Source organism: Primulina tabacum, chromosome 8, assembly GCF_025594145.1.
Source record: "Primulina tabacum isolate GXHZ01 chromosome 8, ASM2559414v2, whole genome shotgun sequence".
In the NCBI taxonomy this organism is placed as follows: domain Eukaryota; kingdom Viridiplantae; phylum Streptophyta; class Magnoliopsida; order Lamiales; family Gesneriaceae; genus Primulina; species Primulina tabacum.
In genome coordinates, this window is record NC_134557.1 from 37,528,920 (window position 1) to 37,541,292 (window position 12,373).

At 38.4% G+C, this 12,373-nt stretch overlaps 1 protein-coding gene across 1 annotated transcript; it reads left to right on the top strand.

Moving 5' to 3' along the window:
* Nucleotides 1-4,002: 4,002 nt before the first annotated feature.
* Nucleotides 4,003-4,932, top strand: LOC142554739 (uncharacterized). Its single transcript, XM_075665415.1, has 2 exons — nucleotides 4,003-4,625; nucleotides 4,734-4,932. Exons 1-2 carry the CDS (start codon nucleotides 4,003-4,005, stop codon nucleotides 4,930-4,932), a joined length of 822 nt encoding a protein of 273 aa, XP_075521530.1.
* Nucleotides 4,933-12,373: the final 7,441 nt, after the last annotated feature.

The window sequence follows — 12,373 nt, forward strand, 5'->3', positions numbered from 1 at the left end:
TCGACGTTATTTCGTACGTATAAAACGCAAAGGCATGCCATACATCTCCTTTTCTCATCCATCATGATAGACATGAATTAATTGTGGCGATGAAAATAAAAACCAGCAGACCAGCAGCACTCTTTAAGAAAACTGTAGACAAAAAGAAAATCAGAAGCTACTGGTCTAGTAAAACAAAAGCAGTAGAAAGGATAGAAAAACAGAATCAGTAGAAGATGTTGCCTAACGTGACTACTTTAAATGTTACCGTTAAAGTTACCAAGTACTAGTATTAATTGCAGCATTAAATACTATACAGAGTCATTAAATTCACTTTACCGAGTTTAGTATAAAACAGGACTGATTGTTTTATAGCTTTTCTGCAGGAACTTTTTTTTGGTAATAAAGCTGACTCTATCAAAAACCTGAAGACATCTTCTGATCATAAACGTTGAACTCAGTCGCTTATATATACATGGAACAAACCCTTACAAAGAGAGAACTCTACGCATAATATCTTTTCAAGGATCAACGCTATTTCACTCAACAAGACAACCTCGAAATTCCTTGATAACTTTGAGTTCAACACAAAGAAAAGTAGCACATGCTTCATAGCAAATATCTGATCTTTTGAAGATCATCTTGTGCTACTGATTCTTACACTCTTCACAATCTTTTACAACACTTATACTTTATCAGGAAGAGCTTGTAATCTAAAAAGAGTCTTTTCAGAACCTTTTGTATCGCGTACTTTTTGAGTCGAGTAACTAAGAGTTTCAGTAGGCAAAGGTGTAAGTCCTTCTGAAGTGGGTGTGTACAAGAGTTGTACTGTAATATCCAAAGTCTTTTAGTTATACCTTCTGGAAACAGGAGAAGGGGAGACGTAGAAGGTTTTATCATCGAACTTCCATAAACAACTACTGCCCACTGTTATTATTGTCTTTCACTTACTTCATCAGATTGTTTCCGCACTTATAATTGTAATCTAGGTGAAGGTAACAAGATAAACTACTATCTCTAACAGGATTTTAGTACCTCATCAAAAGAAAGGAAAAACGAGTAGAGTTTATTCACCCCCCCTCTAAACTCAACTTCGATCCTCAACACATCATATCATAATATTGTTTTAATTATTGTATGCATGAAGAGCATGAATTTATTTTCTGTATTTTCGGATTTATAGCATGCACAAGTGGTAAACTCATGTTTCTATGATTTAAATTCATGTTTTATGTTGTAAGGGGCTGCCATGATGATAGGACATGATCCAGAGAAGTTTTCACATGAATTTTAAAGGTCCTAAACTCACCTAAATCGCTGCACCACGGGCTATGCACAGAAAAAAATGATTTCTGCTGTCATGAAGCTTAAGGTTTCGGCTGTCATGTTCCAAGGGGAGGGCAGTCCTGGGCTTGGGTTCAGGGCTGGCCTAGGGTCTGGTTGTGTCTAGGGGAGAGTCCTAGCCAAGCTAGGACTGGATTAGGAGGGCTGGCACAAGTCCTTGCAAGCAAGGATTCCTACCCGAGAACTTGTGCAGGTATGCACAGGTTGTTGCGCGACTTGCAGGGGAAGGAAGGCTCGGTCCAGGGTTCGTGGGCTGGGTTAGAGTGACTCCTTATGGTCCTAGGAAGGTGCAATAGGGGTTGTTTTGGGTGCTGGGTAGACGGGTAGGTCCCTAGATGCACAAAGCTAGAGTTCACCCCAAGTGCAACTCTCGGCCAGAATAGGGGGTAGTGAGGGGGCAATGTTTTTGGCTTTGGGAAGGGTTTCTAAGTGGTTTAAGGATCCAGTAGGGTACTCTAGGATGTTGGTCAGGGTTTGGATCAAAATGGCTTGGGGGTGACTCGTGAAAATCAAAAGTTGGCTCGGGGGTGAAGTTTAGGTGTCATAATAGGGTTTCTAATGATATAAATTGAAAAAAATGGCTCACGGGGGTCGAGTCGTGGTTCATAAGGGCTAAGATAATATAAAAAGACTAAATTAGGAATTTAAGAATTTTATATTAAAGTTTGGGATTTTTCGGGATTAAAACACCGTCAAAACAGTTAATTAAAGATAAATGAAAAAGTCTAATATTTAAGCTAAATAAAAGTATGGAAAAAATTAATTTAGGCTTAAATAATTATTTGGGACATGTTAGAGTCAAGAAATCTAGAAAAAAGTCAAAAACGTAAAATGTCAAGTCTAAGGGTAAAACGGTCTTTTTACACCTAAAAATTAGTAAACGTCATGGCAGTGCTATAAATGCTATTTTTATGATATAGTGATTGTTTTTAAATGTTTATGAAATGTTCATGATTAAATTATGATTTTTAAATATATATGGGATTTTTATGATTTAAGGAATACATTTAAAAGACATGTTGCATGATTGGTTTCAAAAACAAAATTAATATTATGCATGATTTTTATAAAATAATGAGAATGTAAACGTTGAAGGAAGTGAAGTAATTGTGACTAATTCGATAATGTTGGAGATATCGTGAGGGTGACGGTCCCAGTGGGAGCCCGACGATCGTATTTCCATTATTACGAGTATGAGGTATCAATATGAGGTAACGGTAAGAATGGAATATCATGAGGGGAAAAGGCTCTAGAGGGAGTCCATTTATGGGAAAAGGCCCCAGAGGGAACCCCGACGATCGTATTCTATTCGAAAGAGGGTAGGCCAGGGCCCAGTTGACCGGCGAGAGTGTTGCTGGTGTCCCCCGCCGCCCAGTACTGCGGTTGCATGTAGATAGATCCATCGACTTTTGAGGTTTGAGGAAAGTCACAATTAACGATCTGAATATATTCAACAAAGGAAAAGAAAAAGGAAAAGGAAAAATGTTTATGATCATGAAAAAGGTTTTATGTTATGTCATGTTGAGGAAAAACAAGGAAAATGTTAAGGTTTATGTGATGCATTTCATGAAAATATTTATACTTAAAGTTTATGCATCATTATGAGAATGTTTCTATTTAAGGTTCATGCATCATAAAAAGGGATTACGAAAATGTTCATGTTTGAAGGTTATGCATCTTCATGAAAACGATATTTTAAGTACAAGTATTTTTCACTGTTATATGTTGACTGTATTACGTATTACTTGTTACCAAGATTATGGTGTGTTGAGTCTTTAGACTCACTAGGCGTGATGGATGCAGGTGAGGTTGAGGGTGGGCTTGACGGATGATTTGACTGGACTGAAGGCGCACACAACCCGAGGACCAGCGTTTCTACTTTATCCGCATTTACGATTTATGAATCATGATTTATGCTAAAATTTTAAGACTATTTATTTATGCTTTTGAGAGATTTTTGAGAGGTTTAGTATGGGTTATACTTTTCAAACTTATTGCTTTTTTAAGCTTGGTAAAACAGTGGACGATTTCATTTTATGATTATTGTACTTGGTTTTTAAAAATGTTAGATGGATGATGTTTTACATTTAAAGGGTAAAATATTTTATAAAAATATTTTTATGTGGTAAATGTACATGGCCGTGTTTTAAAAAAAATTTCTAGTATTTTTAAAGCAATAAAAAGGGCAGACGACTCAGTTGGTATCAGAGCAAAGGTCCTGTAAAGGATTGTGCCACCATCAGCGCCGGGAAGATCAGTCGTCAAGCCTCAAAGTTGTAAGTTTTTACATGCTTTATATGATTCAGTATGATGTTACCTGCATGACTACTATTATGCTTATTGTACATCTCTACGAGTTTTTTTAGTATTTATGCTTTGCATGCCTAAATTGCTAAATGGGATATGATATGTCACATGATTGGAAAACTTAGATTTAAATGCATGTTGGTTACGTTAGAATTTGAAAAATGTTCAGATAAAATGCCTTCTAGACGTGCCCCTGTTAATGAAAACCAAGCAGAAAATAGCGTGAATCACCAAGGAAACAATCAAGGAAATGCGCCGCCACCACCACCACCACCACCAGGGGATGCTGCTACTCGTGCTCTTGAGGGGATGGCTCGTCTCTTCGAGCAGCAGATACAGCAGCAGCAGTTACAACAGCAGCAATTACAGTAGATGCAGCAGCAGCAGCAACAGGCACCTAGGCAACAACACGACATTTATGATCAGTTCTGGAGGCTACGGCCGAAGGAATTTTCTGGCGCCACCGACCCCTTTGCTGATGAGAGTTGGATCCGTTCACTTGAATTACACTTTCGTTATCTGGATATGGGGGATGCGGATCGAGTGAGGTGTACTACTTATCTATTTAGGGATGACGCTTCTTTATGGTGGGAGGGAGCCGAGCACAGTGTTAACCTTGCTACTATCACTTGGACTCGTTTCAAGGAAATATTCTATGAAAAATACTTTACTGCCGATGTTAGAGGACGACTGATGAGGGAGTTTATGACCCTCCGCCAGCGGGACGCGACTGTTGCCGAGTTTGTGAACAAGTTTGATAGGGGTTGTCATTTCGTACCCCTTATTGCTGGGGATTCTGCGATGAAGCTTAAGCATTTCATGGATGGCCTACAACCTACCCTTCGCAACAATGTTATGATGATGCGACCTTTGGATTATGCTACTGCCGTCGCTTACGCTTTCTCGTTCGAACAGTCTTTGAGGGACATTGATTTTGAGAATCAGCGCAAGATACAGCAGCATCAGAATAATAATAATCAGCCTAACAAAAAGCTGTACACGGGTCCTCCTAGACCTCAAGGGCCTCAAAAGCCCCAAGGTCAAGTCAAGAAACAAGCACCACAAAAGCCACAGAATCCTGGAGCACCAAAACCTGCTAAAAGGCAACCATGGAAGGAGTGCAACCGTCCTCATCTTGGCAAATATGAATGGGGATCATTTAAATGTTTCTACTGTAAGGAGGCTGGACATAAAGCTATTGATTGCCCAAAGAGGAAAACAGCTACTACGGCACGAGCTTATGTTATGAATGCCGAGGAAGCTGAGGAAGAGGCAACACTACACTTATCACGGGTAACCTAGTCATTTAACATTTTTATATTGCTTATTATTGTATGAAATGTTAAATTGGTTGTTAGAATTGATTTGGGAACAAGATTTAACCTAGTGGAATTTAGGTTGCATGTTCTACCCTAATTGGATGTAAGTTATGATTTTAGAAGCCATAGGAAATGATGTTAATTTTGTGCCTTATTTTATGTAAAGGATGACTTGATTCCAAATAAAAAGTTTTGGGGCCAAAATTAAAGGAAAATCATAATAAAAAGGGATTGGGAGATTTTCAAAATTTTGGGATTTAAATGGTAATTTTCGAAAGTTAAGGGACCATAACGCAATTACAAAATTATTAAAGGACCATGAATATGATTTTCGAAATCTTCAAAGACTAAAATTAGAAAAAAATCGAAAACATAAGGGCCATAATGCAAATATCCGAAATTTTGGGGACTAAAATGCAAATTTCGAAAAATTGACGGGCTAAAATACAATTTTTCAAGAAATGCTTAAGTTCAACACGCAATCTACATATAACTTTGGGAATTAATGATAGTAAATCCTTAAGTTTCAACACGAAAAGATTTAAAAGACATCTTTCACTGCAGGGAGGATCATCATTCTAAGTGTAGCTACCTATGCATTGCTAGATTCAGGAGCTGCACATTCTTATATATCTGAAACCTTCATCAAAAGACTGAAAATTACTCCTCAAGATATGGGTTTGGGTTTCAAGGTTTCTATCCCTTCCAGTGATCAAATGCTCACATCTAAGATTGTCAAGAATCTGGAGCTTCGTTTTTTCAAAGATATTGTGCGGGCAGATCTTATTGTGCTTCCTATGCCCGAATTCAATATTATACTTGGGATGGATTGACTATCAGCGAATGGAGCTTCGATTGATTTTCGTCAGCGATCAGTGTCTATTATGCCACCTAGTGGTAAATCTTTTGTCTTCGAGGCGGCAAGAAACAAACAAATGCCGCACATTATCTCCTGTCTATGTGCGAGGAAGTTAATTAAGCGGGGATGCCAAGCTTTTCTAGCATGTGTCACCACCACAAATGCATCTATCAGTCAGAAGTTAGAAGATGTTGATATTGTGAGAGATTTTCCTAGCGTCTTTCCCAAAGACGTTTCTGGCATTCCGCCCGATCGTGAAGTGGAATTCTCTATTGATCTAATGCCGGGCACAGTTCCTATATCAAAAGCACCTTATCGTCTAGGACCTGCCGAAATGAAAGAGCTAAAAGATCAAATCCAAGAATTTCTAGACAAGGGTTTTATTCGCCCTAGTTATTCTCCATGGGGCGCACCGGTATTATTTGTGAAGAAGAAGGATAGTAGTATGCGTCTTTGCATTGATTATCGAGAGCTCAATAGGGTCACTATCAAGAATAAGTATCCAATGCATAGAATTGAAGATTTATTTGATCAGTTGCAAGGAGCATCGATATTTTCTAAGATTGATCTGCGATCTGGTTACCATCAATTAAAATTTAAAGAGTCTGATGTTCACAAGACAGCATTTCATACTAGATATGGGCACTGTGAGTTTATGGTCATGCCGTTCGGGTTGACTAATGCGCCAGCGATCTTCATGGATCTCATGAATCACGTATTTCAGCTGTATCTGGATCAGTTTATTATTGTCTTCATTGATGACATATTTATCTATTCCAAGAGCAGAGAGGAGCATAGCCGTCACTTGAGGATCGCACTGCAGGTACTGCAAGACAGGAAACTATATGCGAAGTTCAGAAAGTGCGAGTTTTGGTTTGATAGAGTGGCGTTCTTAGGCCACATCATTTCTAGTGATGGCGTGGAAGTTGATCCGAGTAAAGTGGAAGCAGTAAAAGATTGACTAGTACCAAAGAGTGTTACCGAGATTCGCAGTTTCTTGGGACTAGCTGGCTATTCTCGCAAGTTTATTCAGGGGTTCTCATCTATAGCGGTACCTATGACCGCCTTGACAAAGAAGAATGCAAAGTTTGTTTGGGGACCCGAGTGTCAAGACAGTTTTGACAAGTTGAAGCAAGCCTTGATATCAGCACCAGTATTGTCTATGCCATCAGGGCAAGGGGAGTATGTTCTTTATACCGACGCTTCTAAACTTGGTTTGGACGCAGTTCTGATGCAAAACGATCGAGTTATCACCTATGCGTCGAGGCAGCTGAAAATTAACGAAAAAAACTACCCTACTCATGATCTTGAGCTTGCAGCAGTAGTCTTTGCACTAAAAATTTGGAGACACTACCTTTATGGGGAGAAGTGCAAGATATTCACCGACATAAAAGTTTTAAATACTTGTTCACCCAAAAGGAGTTGAATATGAGACAGCGCTGATGGCTTGAGTTAGTGAATGATTATGATTGTGACATTAGCTATCATCCAGGAAAAGCTAATGTAGTGGCAGACGCGTTGAGCAGAAAGGCAGGAGTTATCACTCAATTATCACTCCAAAAACCGTTGCAGTCCGAGATACAGCGGTTTGAGCTTACAGTGTATGCTAGGGGCGAGGCCCCAAATCTTGCCACATTAACAGTGCAGTCGACTTTGAGAGAGAATTCGAGATGGACAGTCCACTGATGAGCAGTTGCAAAAGTGGAGAGCTAGAGATGAAGCCAAAGGCCGGAATTTATATTCAGTGGTGGATGGTTTAGTTCGCTATTGAGATCGTCTATGGGTTCCTAGTGACGATTCTTTGAGAGATCTTATTATGAACGAAGCCCATGACACACCTTACTCCATCCATCCGGGAAGCACGAAGATGTACAAAGATTTGCAGTTGTTGTATTGGTGGCCAGGCATGAAGAGGGACATTTTGACATTTGTATCCGAGTGTTTGACTTGTCAGAAAGTTAAAGCAGAGCATCAAAGACCAACGGGAAAATTGAAACCATTCTCTATTCCTGAGTGAAACTGGGAAAATATCATTATGGACTTTGTTGCGGGATTGCCAAAGACTGTTAAGGGATTGAATGCCATTTGGGTGATAGTAGATCGTCTTACGAAATCAGCGCATTTTCTACCTATTAAGACGACATTCACCATGATTCAATATGCAGAATTATATATTCGGGAGATAGTTCGTTTGCATGGGATTCCAGTGTCTATTGTTTCTGACAGAGATCCGAGATTGACATCATCTTTTTGGAAAACTCTGCATGCAGCGATGGGGACCAAGTTATTGTTCAGTACAGCGTTCCATTCTCAAACCGATGGTCAGTCAGAAAGAGTTATACAGATTTTGGAAGATCTACTGCGAGCGTGTGTTATTGATTTCCAAGACAGTTGGGAACCAAAGTTACCTCTAGTGGAGTTCACCTACAATAATAGTTTCCAATCATCAATTGGGATGGCTCCTTTTGAGGCACCTATGGAAGGAAATGTAGATCTCCTATTCATTGGAAAGAGGTTGGAGAAAGAAGAAATATTGGTCCGGATGTGATTGAAGAGACTGTCGAGCTTGTAGTCAAAATTCGTGAGAGAATGAAGACTGCACAAAGCCGACAAAAGAGTTATGCGGACAAAAGGCGTAGGGACTTAGAGTTAGCAGTGGGCGACCATGTATTTTTGAAAATAGCACCCATGAAGGGTGTTATGCGCTTTGGCAAGAAAGGCAAGCTTAGTCCAAGATTTATAGGTCCGTTTGAGATGTTGGAGAGGATTGGGACACTATCTTATAGAGTGGCATTGCCACTAGCACTCGCAGGAGTTCACAATGTGTTCCACATTTCAATGCTGCGGAAGTACATGTCGAATCCGTCACATGTGCTTAATTTTTAACCTCTTTAATTAACTCCAAATGACGTATGAAGAAAAACCTGTCCAGATCTTACCAAGGCAAGAAAGAAGATTGCGAAACAAAGTCATTTCAATGGTCAAGGTCAAGTGGCTGAATCACTCGGAAGAGGAAGCTACTTGGGAAACCGAGAGGGACTTGAAGGGTCGCTATCCAGAATTATTCGGTAAGTTCTAATTTCGAGGACGAAATTCTATTTAGGGGGGAGGAATTGTAAGGTCCAAAATTAAGAAGATGTAATCCAACTGCATGCAAATCTAGGAAATATGAAAAAAAAAAAAGTAATTAATTGATTTTAATTTCTAATTGATTATGTGACATACATGTTTATATGTAAATAGGATTTTATTATCATCATGCTTTAAAATGTATTTTTTTAAAAGGATATTCAAGTTGCGATCGAGTAACGGAGACCGAGGGCTGAAAAATAGAAAAATATTTTTATTGGTTAATTGTTTTCAATTATTTAAATTAAGAGTGTTGCTTTTTTTTATTTTTCAAAATATGGGGTTTTAAGGTAATTTTATACGCCGAGACGTAAATTTTATCGATGTTGGTTTTTCAATAAAAATGCGAGCTTTTTGGCAACCCGGCTAATAAATTCACAAATTTATTTAAACAAAAACTTTGTTGATAAGACTAATGGGCTTAATTTATTGGCTTAATAGGCCTAAGCCTAGTTAATAGTTTAATTAGTATTTAAAAAGATTGAAACCCTATACCTAGCAACACAAACTCACGGCCACACTTTTAAAAATTCGGAAATTCTCTCCTCACAAGACACCACACACACGGCACTACACATCCAATCTTTGGGAAGAAAATTCGAAGGGTTCTAGGGAATCAAGCCAAAGGTTTCACTCCGTTCTTCGTCGTCAACGTTATTTCGTACGTATAAGACGCAAAGACACGCCATACATCTCTTTTTCTCATCCATCATCATAATATTGTTTTAATTATTGTATGCATGAAGAGCATGAATTTATTTTCTGTATTTTCGGATTTATAACATGCACAAGTGGTAAACTCATGTTTCTATGATTTAAATTCATGTTTTATGTTGTAAGGGGCTGCCATGATGATAGGACATGATCCAGAGAAGTTTTTACACGAACTTAAAAGGTCCTAAACTCACCTAAATCGCTGCACCACGAGCTATGCACAGAAAAAAACGATTTCTGCTGTCATGAAGCTTAAGGTTTCGGCTGTCATGTTCCAAGGGGAGGACAGGCCTGGGCTTGGGTTCAGGGCTGGCCTAGGGTCTGGTTGTGTCTAGGGGAGAGTCCTAGCCAAGCTAGGACTCGGATTAGGAGGGCTGGGACCCGAGAACTTGTGCAGGTAAGCGCAGGTTGTTGCGCGACTTGCAGGGGAAGGAAGGCTCGGTCCAGGTTCGTGGGGTGGGTTAGAGTGACTCTTTAGGGTCCTAGGAAGGTGCACTGGGGGTTGGTTTGGCTGTTGGGTAGACGGCTAGGTCCCTAGATGCACAAAGCTAGAGTTCACCCCAAGTGAAACTCTCGGCCAGAATAGGGGGTAGTGAGGAGGTCACGTTTTTGGCTTTGGGAAGGGTTTCTAAGTGGTTTAAGGGTCCAGTAGGGTACTCTAGGATGTTGGTCAGGGTTTGGATCAAAATGGCTCGGGGGTAACTCGTGAAAATCAAAAGTTGGCTCGGGGGTGAAGTTTAGGTGTCATAATAGGGTTTCTAATGATATAAATTGAAAAAATGGCTCACGGGGGTCGAGTCGTGGTTCATAAGGGCTAAGATAATATAAAAAGATTAAATTAGGAATTTAAGAATTTTATATTAAAGTTTGGGATTTTTCGGGATTAAAACACCGTCAAAACAGTTAATTAAAGATAAATAAAAAGTCTAATATTGAAGCTAAATAAAAGTATGGAAAAAATTAATTTAGGTTTAAATAATTATTTGGGACATGTTAGAGTCAAGAAATCTAGAAAAAAGCCAAAAACGTAAAATGTCAAGTCTAGGGGTAAAACGGTCTTTTTACACCTAAAAATTAGTAAACGTCATGGTAGTGCTCTAAATGCTATTTTTATGATATTGTGATTGTTTTTAAATGTTTATGAAATGTTCATGATTAAATTATGATTTTTAAATGTCTATGGGATTTTTATGATTTAAGGAAGACATTTAAAAGACATGTTGCGTGCTTGGTTTCAAAAACAAAATTATATGTTATGCATGATTTTTATAAAGTAATGAGAATGTAAACGTTGAAGAAAGTGAAGTAATTGTGACTAATTCGATAATGTTGGAGATATCGTGAGGGTGACGGTCCCAGTGGGAGCCCGACGATCGTAATTCCATTATTACGAATATGAGATAACGGTATGAGGTAACGGTATGTGGTAACGGTAAGAATGGAATATCGTAAGGGGAAAAGGCCCCACATGGAGCCCATTTATGGGAAAATGCCCCAGAAGGAACCCCGACGATCGTATTCTGTTCGAAAAAAGGATAGGCCACTGCCCAGTTGACCGGTGAGAGTGTTGTTGGTATCCCCCGCCGCCCAGTACTGCAATTTCATGTAGATGGATCCATCGACTTTTGAGGTTTGAGGAAAGTCACAATTAACGATCTGAATATATTCAACAAAGGAAAAGGAAAAGGAAAAGGAAAAGGAAAAATGTTTATGATCATGAAAAAGGTTTTATGTTATGTCATGTTGAGGAAAAAGAAGGAAAATGTTAAGGTTTATGTGATGCATTTCATGAAAATATTTATACTTAAAGTTTATGCATCATTATGAAAATGTTTCTATTTAAGGTTCATGCATCATAAAAAAGGATTACGAAAATGTTCATGTTTGAAGGTTATGCATCTTCATGAAAACGATATTTTAAGTACAAGTATTTTTCACTGTTATATGTTGACTGTATTACGTATTACTTGTTACTAAGATTATGGTGTGTTGAGTCTTTAGACTCAATAGGTGTGATGGATGCAGGTGAGGTTGAGGGTGGGCTTGACGGATGATTTGACTGGACTGAAGGCGCACACAACCCGAGGACCAGCGTTTCTACTTTATCCGCATTTACGATTTATGAATCATGATTTATGCTAAAGATTTTAAGACTATTTATTTATTCTTTTGATAGATTTTTGAGAGCTTTAATATGGGCTATACTTTTCAAACTTATTGCTTTTTTAGGCTTGGTAAAACAGTGGACGATTTCATTTTATGATTATTGCACTTGGTTTTTAAAAATGTTAGATGGATGATGTTTTACATATAAAGGGTAAAATATTTTTTAAAAATATTTTCATGTGGTAAATGTACATGGCCGTGTTTTAAAAAAAGTTTCTATTACTTTGAAAGCAATAAAAAGTACAGACGTCTCAACGTTGGTTAAGGCATAGGGTTGAAGGAACTTGGGAGTTGTTAAAGCTAGGGTTTGGTTCGAAACAAGGGCAAAAATTCAGTAGTTTTCTAGGCTTTTCTATGGGTTCAAAATGGCTTGATTTGGGTTGCATATGGTATGATTAGGTGTGGTTAAGCTATGGTTAAAGTTTGGTTAAGTTTCGAGTTGATTTGAGTTAAAACCGGGACTTCAATTCAAGTTATTAAACGAATTATGAATTTAGTTAAGGAGCTTAAGTTTACGTCTAAAAAATGTTTATGAGTGTTATTTTAAAGTGTTATG

What these genes read in the sequence shown, in the direction of transcription:
- LOC142554739 (XM_075665415.1), top strand. Translation starts at nt 4,003, where the DNA reads ATGCAGCAGCAGCAGCAACAGGCACCTAGGCAACAACACGACATTTAT. An exon ending in AATCAGCCTAACAAAAAGCT is followed by an intron (nt 4,626 to 4,733) that starts GTACACGGGTCC and finishes ACCTGCTAAAAG; the next exon opens with GCAACCATGGAAGGAGTGCA.